Source organism: Leptonychotes weddellii, chromosome 4 (assembly GCF_054177405.1).
Source record: "Leptonychotes weddellii isolate Sample4059 chromosome 4, ASM5417740v2, whole genome shotgun sequence".
NCBI lineage: Eukaryota > Metazoa > Chordata > Mammalia > Carnivora > Phocidae > Leptonychotes > Leptonychotes weddellii.
This window is the reverse complement of record NC_138372.1, coordinates 13,102,954-13,119,515: the sequence shown is the minus strand read 5'-3', so window position 1 is coordinate 13,119,515 and position 16,562 is coordinate 13,102,954. Positions and strand designations below refer to the sequence as shown.

The window sequence follows — 16,562 nt, the reverse complement described above, 5'->3', positions numbered from 1 at the left end:
CCCCCCCCGGTCATTCCCAGGGCAAAGAGAAAAATAGCAGCAACGAAAGGAAAACATTCAGAGAAGTAATTTCTAGGACTGGTCATAGGACCTTGTACAAAACCAGCCCAAACGCCCCTCATACACTACGGTGCAGAGCAGGGACCTTGAAGCAAGGCCATTAATCAAAAAGTGGCTTTTGAAGCATGTCAGTAGAGTTTTAACGAGGTGTGCTTTACCAGATCCTAATTCGGCGAAAAGCCATGCTCCATTTCCATTCTGACATTCATCATACTTCAAATTAAAAAATTAATGAGAACACTGATTCCCCAGCCCATTCTGGATGATGGGAATCTACTATGGCCTCCTGTTCAGCCTCAGGAGGTAGAAGGGGCCCAAGGCTGGCCTCCACACAACCTGGCGAGGGGCAGTCGGCGCCTCTCCAGCCCCCCCACGGAGCAATGGACAAAAGTGAACTGCTAATCCCACGTGGCCCGGCTCTGAGGAGGGGCTGTCTTTCAAGTCTCTAGTGCTGCTGCTGTTGTTTTTAATTACAGGAACTCTAAATTATTCTCCATAAAACAGATGTTTTAGTATTTTAGATTACTAATGAATTATTTAACACTTTGCCCCCTAACAGTTCAGACGGACACGTCAGGAAGACACACCGCATTTAATCTGTTGTTCTGGGTGTGAGCGAGTCACACAAAGGGGCCCAGCAGAGTTACCCCTGCAGAAGGAACTGGGACTCCTGGAGCTGCCTGGCTTCTTCCTCAGAGTCTCAATCATACAAAAGAGGTGAAGTGGTCCTAGGTACATTCAAGGGGGACTGTGAAAACCCGCTGAAGCACTAACACAAACCACCGCGTCCAGCTCAGTCCTGGGCACACGGCAGGTGTTGGCATCTGTCGGCTGTCGAACCCGCAACCTGGGTCTGCCTCCATCCCCCTCTCCAGCCACGTTCTGCAGAAGACAAAGTTGCAAGGGGAAAGGCAGTGCGTTCTGACGGTAACCTGTGGGCGGCCACACAGCACGTCCCCCCTCAGCGACAGGAACAGTGTGGTACTTCGAGCGGGGCCCAAGGAGCCTCTGCCAACCGCATGCCAGGGCCGACCTGGGGGAGCACCCAGTGTGTGGCTGAGGTGAGAGACAGCTCCTAAGGTTCTCCCTCACTCACCATCAGGGCTGCGGTTTTCCGGCCGGGCCCAAGTACCTGTGCCAGACCCAGCAGAGGCAGCAGCTGAGCGGGTTCCTGTAAAAGCAGCTCTGTGCCCCTTTCTGAGATCAAGACTGACCAGGGGGATCGCAGAGATAACACACTTCCGTTGCCATAAGAACAAAACAGGCTGTTAAACACCAAGAAGGCTCTCCTGAGAAAAATTCAATCATTTCTTCTCTGTTCGGTTGATTTCCAAAATACAGTAATAGCTAAATTGGCACACTAGGTTTAAACTCAGCCAAGCATGCTCTCATGCTGAGTTTAAAGACAAAGAAGCCTCTGCCGCTGACCCAATTAGGGATCGGATCCCACCATCAGCCTTCGCCCGCCTCTGCCACATACGATCAAGCAAAACTCTCTGACCAAGAGAAACGTGAAGCAACACAGCACGCCCCAGGCCGCGGCCCCGTAGGGCTGGGAGTCACATCAGGCCAAGCAAGCAAACCGCACGGCACGGTGCGCTGCGCACCAGGCTCAGCGAGTGGGGGACGGCGACAATAACCACCGCCCCACGTTCAAGCCCTCCCTCTGACCTGCAAGGACCCCTTGCGACTGTCCAACTGTGTACGTCAGGATTTCCCAGCAAAGACTGCTTTGGCTCGACACCCCCCACCTACCCCGCCCCATCCCCCAACTCACATGCTATACAAAACCAGATCTAACCAAACCCGTGTTTGGGCCGATGCTGAAAAACCAGGAGGTCTCACTCAAACGCCAAAAGTTCGGCTTCTCCAGACAAGTCGGAAATCAAGTCACAGAGGATCGTCCTCCCACAGGGCAATGGCGAGCAGCTGGGGCAAAGGGGGCACTGCCCTTCCAGACGGGGCCTGCCACCACAGCCCTCGCCCGCACTCAGCCCGCCGCGGGGGCTGATGGCGCCTCCCTGGCTCTGGTTCTCACCCCATTCCGCACACAAGACAGGCTACGCCCTCTTCTTCCACACTCACCTCACACGTCGTCGTGTCAGCCGGGACCCATCACGTCTTTAAGTCTACCTTCCTCCCATCACGAGGGCCTGTGGCTGCCTTTCTCGTCAGGGCCACTGACCTCAAGAAACCTCCCCCTCCTCACGGGGGGGGGGGGTGTCACCGGCACAGGCTGGCGCGTTCACCCCCCTCATCCAGCGGTGCCTGTAAGCACGCAGGGTTGTGACGACAGGCCACGGACAGCTGCGAAGTCCTCTCTCTGAATGACACGAGTCTCGGGCAAGAACGCTTCTCCTAGTACCATCGCTCTCAAGTCAGACGGTGGAATGAAGCATCACTACAGCATATGGACACATTTTCAAACCATTACTGTAAAAGACACCTGGTCACCGAGCCATGGCTGGCAGCGGATCATCACATCCCAGGAGACAGGGGTGCAGCGAACACAACAGAGGACTCGGCACCAGAGCCGGAACGCACTGGCCAAATAAGCTTGTAACTCAGTTGGCCTCTTGGGGCCTGATTTTAGTTTATCTTACTTCTTTTCAATATTTTCCATCGCTTTGTGGATTTTACTTAAATATTTTGAGACATTTCAAGTAATATTATGGTGCCGGTTAATCTGAGGCATCATTTTGAGACCAGTTATTCTGAATTTTAAAAAAATACAGATTTAAAAAATAATGTGATGAGCTCTTTGACAGCTGACTTTTGTGTTTTGTACTGGTCAAAGAAGTGAAGCCCCGTGAACTATTTTATAGGGTAGATTTTGTACTGTCTTGGCTGGAGGGACTTCCACAACAGCAAAGAAACGAAGGAAGCCTGGCACCAGGCACTGCTGAATGCCCACTGGGTGTGTGTGGCCTCTTCCTCCCCGTGCTGAAATGCAAGCTTCTGGAGACTGAAAACATGTAGCTGGGGCAAGGGGACAGAGATCAACTTCCGAGCTCCTATCTTGGACTTTCTTAACCCAGCTGGCTCTGAGAGACAACCGCAGGGAGGACTCTCAGAAGTGGGTGGTGGTGGTGGTGGAAGGTTTCTTCTGGGTTTGGAACCCCGCATGGAAAAAGGCACACAGAGGCAATCAATTATGAGCCACAGCCCAAACGAAACCATATGAACAAAGCTCATACCAGGTCGATCAGGTCACTGAGGTTCTTCTCGATTTGCTGTGGAGGCAGGCGCCTCATCAAGTCCAAGGCACAGTCCAGCTGCTGGTCACTCTGTGAAAAGAGAAATAGGAGTATCTAGGTCATTTTGCCAACAGAAACACTGAAACCCCTTTTTAAAAAGCATCCTTGGGGCACCTGGGTGGCTCAGTCGGTTAAGCATCTGCCTTGGGCTCAGGTCATGATCTCAGGGTCCTAGGATCGAGCCCCTCGTCAAGGGCCTCCTGCTCAGCAGGGAGCCTGCTTCTCCCTCTCCCTTTGTCCTCCCCCACCCCCCAGCTTGTGCTCACTCACTCTCAAATAAATAAAATCTGGGGGGGACAGGGGGAGCGTCCTTGCAGTTTCAGCTTGCCCAGGGTATTCTCCCCCGCCCCCCAGATATTCTAACACCAAGCAGGCCCACAGTGGGCCCTCCAACACCTCCTGGAGAGTGGGGGGGACGAGCTCTGTGACAGCACCATCTATCTCACATGGAGATGTGTGGAAGATACTCAAAGTGGGAAGTGGGCCGGAGTTCCACCCACACCTCAAAGCCTCCTCGGCTTTCCTTTTCCAATTCAACGGACCACAGGAGATGCAAATGTGTTACCTCCTGATCGGCCCTGCAAGGGAGCATGCTCAAGCAGCAAGTTAGGCTTTCTCCTGGACATTCGAGCCAAGTTAGGCTTTGTTCTGGACATTCGAGCCAGGTTCCTTGATGAGCTCCAGGCCAGGGACAAAGCCAGGCAAAGAACAAGTGACAAGATGCGCACCAAGGTTAAAGTGCTTGTCATTCAACTGAAGCCTGGGACGTGTCCCCACGTGCCAGTCCCTTGCAAAGGCAACTGAGACCCGGAGCATCTCCGGTGGAAGAGGTGGCTCCAGCTGCAGAGCAGACAAGTGCGGCAAACTGGGGTCACTGCTGCTGCAGAGGCCCAGGAGGATAAAGACCACACCGTGTGCTCCCAGGACTCGCCTCACTGGACATTCAGGCTGCAAATATTTACTCAGAGCCACCACGCGCCAGTCATCATCAATATGTGATCAATAATGGAGGCGGGAGGAGGAGGAAGGAACAGAGTGGGGGTAAAGTGAGAGTAAATTCAGTGCCCAGCGGGCTGTGACACAAAAGGCTAGACCTCAGGAGGTATGACAAGAAAGGTGAGTAAGGTGGCTGCGGCAGAGCAGGGAAGACCATGGCACGCCCCCCCCCCCGAGAAGTACAGCTGAGGCAGCCGACAATCCCATCAGAGGCACCGTTCTCACGTGCCCAGACCAATCTCAGAATCTTCAAAGGACCTAAATCAACACGCTAAAGAATCTTCATAAAATATATAAAATAATCCTGGAAATGCCATAATCGACTGTAATGAAAAAGAACCTTTGAATATGACCATCTACACTCCAGGGATATTAACCACAAACAGGCTATGGGACAAGGACCCACTCTGTATTTCACCAAAGAACTAACACATCAAGTTAACTGGAGGCTATTTCATTCCCATGTAACTGACTGGACATACAGAGCAGGCTGGGTTTTTTTATTTTTTATTTTTTTAAAGATTTTATTTATTTATTTGACGGAGAGAGACAGTGAGAGAGCAGGCTGTTTTTTAAAAAGAAACAACAAACCTGCCCCCTGCTGAAGGTGGTTATCAGGGACAATTTATTCTGGGATACACAACAAAGTGGCTACTACCCTACAAAGACACACACACACTCACTCCCCCCAGAAATGGTGTAGCACTTGTTCTGTCTGGTGACACATTCTAGCAACCATGAATTCCCTGCTGGTGCCATGCCTTCTATGCTGGCCGATGCCACGGTGACAAGAGTCTGGCCTGCTGGCATGGGAAGACATTCTCACACCCCTTCAAGGGTTGAGGACACAGACAAACTGAGTTGCCACGAGAGAGACTTATATTCGATTTCCAGTCCTGCCATTCATTAACTATAACCTTGGGCAAATTTCTTAACTTCTCCAAGCCTCTATGTATCCATAAAATGGGGACAGTCATAGGGTTGTTGCAATGACTCAATATCTGTGACATTCTTAATATACAGTAGTATGTGTTTGGGAGCATTTTCTGTGTATGTGTATAAATACATGTTTTAAATATTTTAAAAACATTTTAAAATATATATATATATATTACAACATTTGCCCCACTCAACCCAACCCTGAAATCTTTCCTGTTGCTATAAACTGGAGCTCTGTGCTCAAACTCCATAAACAGCTGTGTATCCCCACCCCTACCCCCACAACGGTGCCGGAAGAGAACACCCTAAATGATTCCAAACTAGTTAAAAGATGTAAACTAATGAGCCAAAGACCTAAACATACACCTCCCTAAAGAAGACTTACAGATGGCAAATAAAGAATATGAAAAGATGCTCCACATCATTTGTTACCAGGGAAATGCAAATTAAAGCAACAATGAAATCCCATTATATACCTATTGGAATGGCCAAAATCCAGGACTCTGATTGCTGACAAGGATGTGGAGCAACAGGAACTCTGACTCACTGCTGGTGGGAACGAAAAATGGTATACAACCAACTCCGAAGACAGTGTGGCAGTTTCTTACAAAACTAAACATAGTCTCACCATACGATCCAGCAACTGCACTCCTTGGTATTTATCCAAAGGAGCTGAAAACTTATTTCCATACAAAAACTGGCACACAAATGTTTATAACAGCTTTATTCACAACTGCCAAAACCTGGAAGCAACCAAGATGTCCTTCGGCAGGTAAATGGATAAACAATGTGTAGTCCATCCAAACACTGAAATATTATTCAGCGCTAAAAAGAAATAAGCTATCAAGCATGAAAAGACATGGAGGAACCTTAAATGCATATGACTAAGTGAAAGAAGCCAGTCTGAAGAGGCTACATACTGTATGATTCCAACTATGTGACGTTCTGGAAAAGGCAGAACTATGGAGACAGTCAAAAGATCAGTGGTTGCCAGGGACTGAAGGGGAAGAGGATTTTTAGGACAGTGAAGCTACTCTGCATGCTACTCTCATGGTGGATGTGCATCATTATAAATCTGTCCAAGCCCACAATCTGTACAACACCAAGAGTGAATCCTAGTGGAGACTAAGGAGTGAGTGACTATGATGTGTCAGTGTACGTTCCGCAGCTGTTAACGCTGGTGGGGAAGGCTGTTTTTAGTGGGAAGGCCATGCATGTGTGGGGGCAGGGAATATATGGGCACTCTGTACCTTCTGCTCAATTTTCCCGTGAACCAAAAACTAAAAAATCATGTCTATTGAAAAAAAGGTGCGTACTAGTGTTTCTCAACTGGGGTTGAGTCTGCCCTCCCCACAAACCCCCAGGAGACATTTGGCAATGTATGGAGGTATCTTTTGGTTGTCCTCACTGGGGGAGGAAGAGCTACTGGCATCTAATGGGCAGGGACCAGGGATGCTTCTAAACATTCTAAAAGGCAGAGGACAGACCCCAACAACCTGGCCCCAAATGCCAGAGTCAAGTCTGAAAACCCTGATTTAAAACACCAGTTTGGGGGGGGGGGCTCAGTCAGTGAAGGGTCCGCCTCTTGGTTTCAGGTCATCATCTCAAGGTCCTGAGATCGAGCCCCACATCGGGCTCCATGCTCAGCGGGGAGTCTACTTGGGATTCTCTCTCTCCCTCCCCCTGCTCACCCATGCTCTCACTCTTTCTAAAATAAATAAATAAATATATAAATAAATAAACAAAACACCCATTTTGGGGGCGCCTGGCTGGCTCAGTTGGTGGAGCATGCAACTCTTAATCCCGGGGTTGTGGATTCGAGCCCCACGCTGGGTGTAGAGATTACTTTAAAGAAAATAAAAGCTTTTTAGTTTTGTTTTTTTTTTAATTTTTAAAAGATTTTATTTATTTGACAGAGAGCGAGAGAGCACAGCAGGGGGAGCAGGAGAAGGAGAAGCAGGCTCCCCGCTGAGCAGGGAGCCCGATGTGGGGCTTGAACGCAGGACCCAGGGATCATGACCTGAGCCGAAGGCAAACGCTCAACAGACTGAGCCGGCCAGGCGCCCCTAAAATCTTTTTAAAAACTAAAAATAAAACAATCATTTTGGGGGACTGCAGATTCCCAGACTCTGATCAAAGCTAAGGCTCCAGAAAACCGCACATTCACAGAAACAATTTATATATAATTCTAATTCAAAGACCACTCATCACCCCTAAAAACTTCTGGTCTTCAGAGATATTCTCAACTGGATATTAATAATAATCTTCCTGAGAACAAAAGCAAAATCAGACAGAAGTAAACCTGGCTACACTGAAACCTTCACGCAGAACATACAGGGAGTCAGAGGAGATAAACTAGAAATTGAGCAGTGTATTATCTAGGAAGAGCGAGTCCTAACTTGGCCGGGAAAGATCAACATGAAAAGATATTGTATCCACCTTCCATGGAGCCTGCTCACACGCCCCAAACCAGTATACTGCTCACAGCCTTGCCCCCAAGGGCGCCAGAGGCATAAAGGCTCCCTCCCCCATAGTCCTCTGTCTGAATGGATCTATTTGAGAACACTAAATAAATACTATTGCAAAATGTTCTAACTCCTATTTTGCATTAATCCCAATGAATTCTAATTGGAAATGTTTCATTATAAATTTCTAGGGCTAAGGACATCTATCATTAAATTAAGAAATGACTAAACGCCACCCAGAAGCAAAGCAACATGGTGAAGCTTAATGACAGCTTGTAAAAAGTTAAAATTAGAGTGAACTGGAACCCTTCATCTGGGAGTCATCCCAAACCCTGAGGGGTCCAGACAGGACACAGCACCGGAGAGTGAAGAAAACACAGATGCTCCAGGACTATGGGCAATAACAGGGGTGACCCCAGAAAGACAGTGATGGAAGGGGTGGGAGGTGGGGGTGGGAGGCGGGGGTGAGATTCCCACCCTGGTTCCTGCCCCTAACAGGCTTTCTATTTATTGTGTGGACAGTCATCCCGTGACTAAGGGCTCTCCCTGGGATGGTTCCTTCAAACCCTGAACTGCTCCCGTCTGTAGACCCTTCCTTTGGACAGTGTGCTTCACCAGATCTACCTCCCCCGGGTGGTGGTTTCCAGGCTGAAAGGTAAAAAGGCAAAGAATGATCCATTTCACTTCACTCTCCAGAGTTCGCTGCCCATTCAATTAGTCATTCAATCATTACTTGAGTGTTTCCTAGGTGACAAGCACTCTTTTTGATACTGAATGGTTTTTGATGCTGAATGGTGAATAAAACAAAGTCCCTGTCTTCAGGAACTTAACGCTGTGGTCAAAATTCATATTAAAAAAAAAAAAATCAAGGAAGAGTCTTTGTTAGGATATCAAAGAATAAGGAGGGGACGGTTACCCCGCTTTAGGCTGGTGAGGCTCTACAGGATCGGGGTAGGTGTTGTGTGTGTGTGTGTGCACTTAAGCATATAAACCAATTTAGGAAAAGCTTCACTTTCTGCTAGTTTTTCACATGACTTCAAGAAAAAGCACAGAACTGCTTCAATCACCCCACAACAAGTAAAACAACCGTTAAAACAGACTAAAACAGAACAGTTTTTCAGAATAGTAAGTTGAATAAAACATTACAGCTTTAAAAATCCCCTAGGGAATTCAGACACCTGCCAGGGTTGTCCATCATTTGCATGCAGTAAAACCCGGCCCTATTAAATGAAGTAGAGGGCACAGACCACTTTGGAAATACTCATCAAACAATTTATTCAGCCCTAGGCAGAAATGAAAGGACAGGACATGTCCCAACCTGTGATAAAGTCTAATACAGTGAACACACCTATCCACAAAGCGAACAAAGTTACAGTAAAGATGATACTAAGAAGTATAGGAAACCTCAAATGATTTCTCAGGAGAAGGGTACCTGAGCTGGTTATCATTGGCTGCACGCATCCAGGGATGCACAGACACGGGCGGGGGCGGGGGGGGGGTGTCGGCTCTGCAGACGCAGTGGGAGAAACGTGCACAGCGAGGCCCACACAGGAGGAAGGTGCGGCCCTGGGAGATGACCAGGGCCTTGTCTCGAGGGGCCTACAGTCAGGCTGGTTTCCCCGCAAACGGCTCAGAGGGCAGCAGTTTTCTAAGTAGGCTCCAGGCCCAGGCCCAAGACCTCCTGTCTTCCAGCAGTGGTGTCTCCTTTGTAGGTAAGCCTTCTGTGCCATGTTCTCTGGCCTTGAAAACTTTAAAATCTACTTCTTCAGAGGGATTAGGAGCCCCTAAAGATTCTTCCACAGAGGAATGACAGGAACAGCCTTGCGTTTCAGAAGGTTAAACAGATTACACTGTCCGAAAATGGCCATAAGAAGAGCTCTCACCCGGCATGCTCCTCCTCTCACGGGGAGTGACTTTGACACTCTTCCCACTGCGACATGGAGTCTACACACCCCCTCCTTGCAAATGGGAGAGCTTTGGCGACTGTTTCTATCGACAGAGAACAGCAGATCTGATGATGTGATTTCTGAGGCCAAGCCATAAAAGACGGTTCATTTTCACCCTGCTTGCTGAACACCTGGGCTTGGAGCCCCAAGCTGCAAGTAAACAGTTCGACGGCCCTACAGCGGCCATGCTGTGAGGAAGCCCAACCCAGCCCACACAGAAGAGCCACACGGAGGGACCATGAGACTCTCGGCCAGCCCCCCAGATGCCCCTCTTCCAGCTTCCAGCTTCAGCTGTCTGAGTGCAACAGCTCGAGAGCCCAAGCCAGAACCACCACCCAAGCAAGCCCTCCTGAATTTCTGGCCCACGGAAAGCACCGGACATAATGATTACTGTTGTTTTAAGTCACTAGGTTCGGGGTGATTGTTAGCTGTCAACAGTAACTGATACAGGAGGATGTCTCTAGTGACTGTGGGGGACGGTCTGGCCAGAGAGGGGACTGGGGACAGGAGAGCCAGGGCCTTTAAGAGGCAGGACAGGAGGACAGAACTTACTGGAAAGGGGAGGAAGCCCACGAAGTTGGAGAGGACTCCCGTTTTCTGGCAGGACCCACCTGCTAGAAGGCAGTGTCGAAGCCTCATTAGTGTGCGTGTGGTTTCCGTGTGCCCTTTTCAAACACACAGTTTATAATCTCAAGGATAAGCGGTAACACAAACTGCGTGGATTTCTGAGCAGAAGTCCGGCTTGGCCTGGTCTAGTGTCTGGTCGAGGCCGATCTGCACTTAATAGCATCTGTCCAGACATAAACAACCACCCAAAGCTTCAAGGCCTCTACAGTCCGTTCTCCAGTTCATCAAGACCTTCACTCGTTTACATTCCCGAGAGGCTTAGCAAGGGCTTACTTCAGACAGCACAAAGGTAAACTGCGCTGCAGCCCAGGCTGATTTGCCACAATTTATGAAGGCTAACGTAACCATGGCTTGTCCTGTATGATCTGTGACCCAACAAGCGACTCTGTGTAGAAGCCGAATCTGTTTTCTGCCACGTGGCTCAGGAACGAGTTGTGCTGGGGGTGACATGGGGAAAGAGTCACCAGCCAGCCCAGCCCACAACTCATCTGTAGGTCACTCTGGAAAACTGCACATGTGGGTTAATAAAAAGAAAAGTGTTTCTTCCGCTGACTGACTGCCGCCTGGTTGAATCTTCCGGGAGGGACACGGCGGCGAGGGTCGCGCACAGAGGGAGATGGCTCACCAGACACAAACACAAGCGTTCCCTCTGGCCGACCTTCCCTCCCACGGGAAAGTCCGATACCCTCTATCGAGCGCATCAAAGCCACAGTGAAAGCCCATGTGGCAGATCAAGCCTCCTTCAACCGTCAGGGGTCTGCTGCGTTTCATCACAGCTGGATCCATGTCCTTTTCTAAAAAACTTAGGAAAAAATCACACAACACGAAGAAACCATTTTACAGCGAACGATTCGGTGGCGGGGCCTAGGTGACCTTGATCACTCCAGAAACACGGTGCCTTTTATAAGTCTCTTCTCTAAAACAATTCTGTTAGGATCTCAGGACCGACCTTTCGAGTTCACCTAAGTGGGCCCTCTCCTCTTACAGATGAGTAACGAGGTTCAGAGAAAGTCTGGCAAGGTCACGAAGTTAGTACGTGAGCCCGTATCTTCACACAGAGAAGTTTCCTACCGCACTCCAGCTGCCTTTCCACTTCGTTCAGTCACTGAGCAACCTGGGGACACAGCGCTGGACTAGTCAGACGTGGTCCCTGCCCTTAGGAATTTGAGACCCACAGAAGAAGGCCTCCAGGAAAAAGGAGCATAAAAGAAGGACGACACCACCCTGCTTAACACAATGAACGACAGCCGTGCCACTCCTCCCATGACCACGGAGCAGCGGGGAGCCCCTCCAGGGATAGCCGAGTACCAACTGTTTTAATCCTGAAAGACGGGAAGCCTTCTAAGGTGTTTTACAGGGTCCGTGTGTTTACAAAGAGGACAGAGTAGTGAACACAGTTAAACCATTTCTCACGGGCAGAGGGACACCATTAGGAGCAACCATTCCTGGAACATGGCCCTGTGTCTGCTTTTACATTTTTCTGCTCTTCTCTGCACTACACTTTCTCATCTAATATGTTGCTTCTAATCTACTATGGATGTGGAAACTGGAAACCTATTCTTGTTTTAAAAAACCAAAACCAAAACCAAATCAACTTTGATGGAAGGAATAAATCGCAGGTTCTTAACTTGGGGTATAGTCACTGCCCCGCAGCTTGTGAGCACGTTGACAATTTGTGGAGGGGTGTGTTTGTGTGTCTGTGTGAAGGTAGGGGCGTGTATATGTCTGTGTGAGAGAAAGTAGGGGTGTGTGTGTGTGAAGGTAAGGGTATATATGTATGTATGCATGAGACAGAAAGTAGAGGGGTGTGTGTGTGAAGGCAGGGGCGTATATGTATGCATGAGTGTGTGAAGGGGTGTGTGTATGAAGGCAGGTGTGTGTGTACATGCATGCATGAGGGAGAAAGCAGGAGTGTGTGTGTGAAGGCAGAGGTGTATACGCATGAAGGCGTGTGTGTGTGTGTGTGTGTGTGTGCGCACGCACACGTGTGCACACAGTTTTCCAAGGTTAAGGGTCCACAGCTTTTTCCAAAGTAGTCTAAGACTCTGAGGGCACAGATGTGCTCTAATAACAATAAAAATTCCTATTCTCCCACTTCACCTGCAGGGTGGAGCTACATCAGTCTCCCCTTAATCCCTTGGAGCCTTGGCGTTTGAAACTTTGAGGCACAAGCTCACGACGCTCCCCACGCCACAGGAGGGGCGCTACTGAGGCAGGGTGTCTGGCCCGGCGTCTGCCCCGCCAGCTCCCCACAGCCCATCCTCCACAAAGGGCAGGGGTCTTCCCAGAGTGTAAAGCATATGGCTTATCTGCTAGGACTTTCACACAACAGTTTGTGGGGACTCAAGGGCCCTTTCCTCCCTGATTTTTTGCTCATTTGACGCAGGTTTTCCATTTAGGCTGCCAGGAGTCTCGAGCAAGGTAGGCGGAGTATTATTTCCGTTTCCAAGTCATGAAGCACCAACAAAGGAGGGCAGATTCCCGCAACTCCCACCCCACAGGCGCCCCCCCGCCCTGTTTAGGATGGAGCGCAGGGGACCCATGGCTCCCCTAAAGCCAAAAAACAGGAAGAGTGGATCAAATTCCATATTCACCCCAAAAAGACCTTTTTTCTGTTCTGTACTATTCTCTCCCTGCTCGGCTGTCTTTCTGAAGCTCTCTGGCCAGGACAGCACCGAGGAGTATCTCCGCCTACTTTCTCTCACACAGACATATACACGCTCCTACCTTCACACAGACACACAAACACACCCCTCCACAAATTGTCAACGTGCTCACAAGCTGCGGGGCAGTGACTATATCCCAAGTTAAGAACCTGCGATTTATTCCTTCCATCAACGTTGATTTGGTTTTGGTTTTTTAAAACAAGAATAGGTTTCCAGTTTCCACATCCATAGTAGATTAGAAGCAACATAGTAGATGAGGAAGTGTAGTGCAGAGAAGAGCAGAAAAATGTAAAACACAATTTACGCCAATCTCTGTATCTACTGCTGTTCCCAAGCCCACCTGAGGCCACTGAAAGCAGACAAATGGAACGGCCCTCAGGGAGTCCCCAGACGACCTTCGACTCCCCACCCAGCAGTGACAATCTCCAGGTGCCTCCCTCCTTGGTACATTAATTCCAGAGCAAAACTTAGCAACCTCTGTACAGGCTGTGTGTCAGATACCACAACGGTCCTCAGCTGATGGCCCCCTTACACATCCCTTCAGGGAGGGAAAGATCCAAACCGATCACGCTCAGCAGGCAGAGCGCGGGTTAAAAAAAAGGTTCCGGATAACCAATTCAGTGCGTATGGTCCCAAAACCTCTAACTGCAGAACACAGAATGGCTTCTCTGCAGGGATCAAAGTTTATCTGGTAAACTTGGTGGAATGGCAAAAATTCTCAACCGAGTCCTGCAGGAGGCCCGAGCGTGGGAGCACATTCTACACGGCTGCGCTCAGCAAGGGGAGGAAGCCCAGGTGCAGCCGGTGTTCCGCCGCACCCCCCCCCTCCGCAGGGCAGAAGCCTTTTTCCTCCTGCAGCCTCCTCCCCTGCCCACCCTGCCCACCCCCCCCACCCCCCTGCGGTACTCCAGAAAGCTCGCTGACCGCTCTTCTATGCGCTGACACTTGGCTCCCTATCCGCACTCAACTCAAAGGCAAGTGCTGCTGGATCTTTAGGACTGCCCCGCGAAGCAGAGGGGGTGAGTTTACGCAGGGAAACACCCCAGGTCAGATGACAACTGACGGGACGGTCGGCCAGATTGCTTACGCGCTGCTCTTGGCTCTGCTAATGCCCCAGCTGGGGGAAGTGGAGCATGGCATCTTGGGTGTGCCTCCCTCTACCTCCCCAGACTGTAAGACACCGAATCAGAGAAACGTTCAGCTGAAGGGAGCCTGAGAAACCATCTAATCAGCCACTTCTTCTAAAAACGAGAAAAACTGAGGCCCAGACTTAGAAAACTAAATCAGACTTATCACATAACTAAAAAGCAAATGAACCAAGACCAGAAAACAAGTCTCTTCATTATATGGGTTTAGTGCTGTCTGCTTACAGTGTAATCCTAAATCAAAACTCAAGACTGGGGATAGATTCACCCCCCAAAACCACTATTTTTACTACTATTCTGTATTATTAGAACAATGGTGTTTTATTTATTTTATTTTTAAAAAAGATTTTATTTATTTGAGAGAGAGCGAGTGAGTGAGAGGGAGAAGCAGGTTCCCCGCTGAGCAAGAAGCCCAATACGGGGCTCCAACCCAGGACCCCGAGATCATGACCTGAGCCAAAGGCAGACGCCTAACCGATGGAGCCACCCAGGTGCCCTAGAATAATGGTGTTTTAAACAACACTTCTATATCATCCATATAATTTTATTTTCCAAATTAGTCATTCTTTATCAAAAACACTAAGAATCCAAACTTAGAGGCCTACTAGGAACCAGACCCTGCACCATGTGGGTTTTGGGAAAGCCTCACCACAGCTCCATGAGATCGGTACTCTCATCCTGGTTTTGCAGATAGTAAACCAAGTCCCAGAAAAGTTAAGTGACTGGTCCCAGATTCTAAGCACTGAACGACAGAGAAGGACACAGCGCGCGCACGCACACACACATACACACACAGGTCTGCCTCCCAGGACCGAACACGCTCTAGAAAATGTTAAAAAAAACCCAAACTAAAAAAAAAAAAAAAAAATTAATTTCAAATGACTTTTGGAGACAGCTTTCCAGCTCACAAAATCAGCTAGGGTGAGTCTCTTCTCCCAGGCTGGGCCAATTATGAACAATTCTATCTATAACCAAATTCTGAAATCTCCTGTCACCTCGGATTACGGACTCTATTCTCACAAACACAATCACCGATGGGTGGCTCTCTCGAAAACACTAACACCTTTTTCAGGCAGTTTCTCTGGCTGATGGTTTCCTGGACCCGTTCAGAAGGTGTGCGAGACGCCATTACCTACTGTCTGATCAGTAACGCTTCACAGGTGTCTATAGCCGCCGCTCTGCACGTTCCTGACTGGTGTCACGTGACAAGCTTGTAATCCTTCACTTTGTCAGCTAGTAGTTACACACGTAATTGGGGCAATCCTGAGACATCTTCAAGGGAAGTCTTACGTGCTGTCCACTTCTACCTCAACGGCACAAAAAAGTCAAGAAGCCTTTCGTGAAAGTCGAAGACGATTAAAGCAGAATGTCACCGTATTCCAAATACCAATGAAAAAAAGAAAAGTTTGGGGAAAACATCACCCACACGTTCACTGATGAAGGCTAAGAAAGAAGTAGACTCCCTTTCCCATTGCAGAAGCAGCCAATTCGCATACGCCTCCTCCCACCCGGATTTATGAGATGGCCTGGATGAAACTGAACATTTCGCCATGGGTCTGCACCAATGACATGAGTACACGGCTTCCAAAAGTGTGGGGGAGACCTTGGTTCTGACCTGCAAACGGTGCAAACAGACAAATCTTTTTTTTTTTTTTTTAAGATTTTATTTATTTAGGCGCCGGCGGGCTGCAGAAGCAGATATGTCGGCTGTCCTGCAGCGCGTCGAGCGGCTGTCCAGTCGGGTGGTGCGCGTCCTGGGCTGTAACCCGGGACCCATGACCCTGCAGGGCACTAACACCTACTTGGTAGGGATCGGCACCAGGAGAATCCTCATTGACACTGGAGAACCAGCAATTCCAGAATATATCAGCTGTTTAAAGCAGGCTCTGACTGAATTTAACGCAGCAATCCAGGAAATCATAGTGACTCATTGGCACCGTGATCATACTGGGGGCATAGGAGATATTTGTAAAAGCATCAGTAATGACACTGCATATTGTATTAAAAAACTCCCACGGAATCCTCCGAGAGAAGAAATTATAGGAGATGGAAAGCAACAATATGTTTATCTGGAAGATGGAGATGTGATTAAAACTGAAGGTGCCACTCTCAGAGTTATACACACACCTGGCCACACTGATGATCATATCGCTCTACTTTTAGAAGAGGAGAATGCGATCTTTTCTGGAGATTGCATCCTAGGGGAAGGAACAACTATATTTGAAGACCTCTATGATTATATGAACTCCCTAAAAAAGCTATTGAAAGTCAAAGCTGATATTATATATCCAGGACATGGCCCAGTAATTCATAACGCTGAAGCTAAAATTCTAGAATACATTTCTCACAGAAATATCCGAGAACAGCAAATTCTTACATTGTTCCGTGATAATTTTGAAAAATCATTTACAGCAATGGAGGTTGTAAAAAACATTTACAAGACTATTCCTGAGCATTTATA

The 16,562-nt window shown here is 48.7% G+C and overlaps 2 protein-coding genes across 4 annotated transcripts in view; one reads left to right on the top strand and one right to left on the bottom strand.

Annotated features, from left to right (window-relative positions):
* The window catches only part of CAPZB (capping actin protein of muscle Z-line subunit beta), a 125,934-nt gene that overhangs the window by 62,202 nt on the left and 47,170 nt on the right, over nt 1-16,562 (bottom strand). For all 3 annotated transcript variants that reach the window (XM_081817617.1, XM_081817615.1, XM_081817616.1), the window contains exon 2: nt 3,258-3,347. In XM_081817617.1, the coding sequence (XP_081673743.1) occupies nt 3,258-3,347 (90 nt within the window). The remainder of the gene's footprint in view (nt 1-3,257; nt 3,348-16,562) is intronic.
* On the top strand, nt 15,783-16,557 carry LOC102737477 (endoribonuclease LACTB2; the record flags this gene model as incomplete). Its single annotated transcript, XM_006751926.2, has 1 exon — nt 15,783-16,557. A coding segment is annotated over exon 1 (756 nt), but the record flags the coding sequence as incomplete, so codon positions are not given.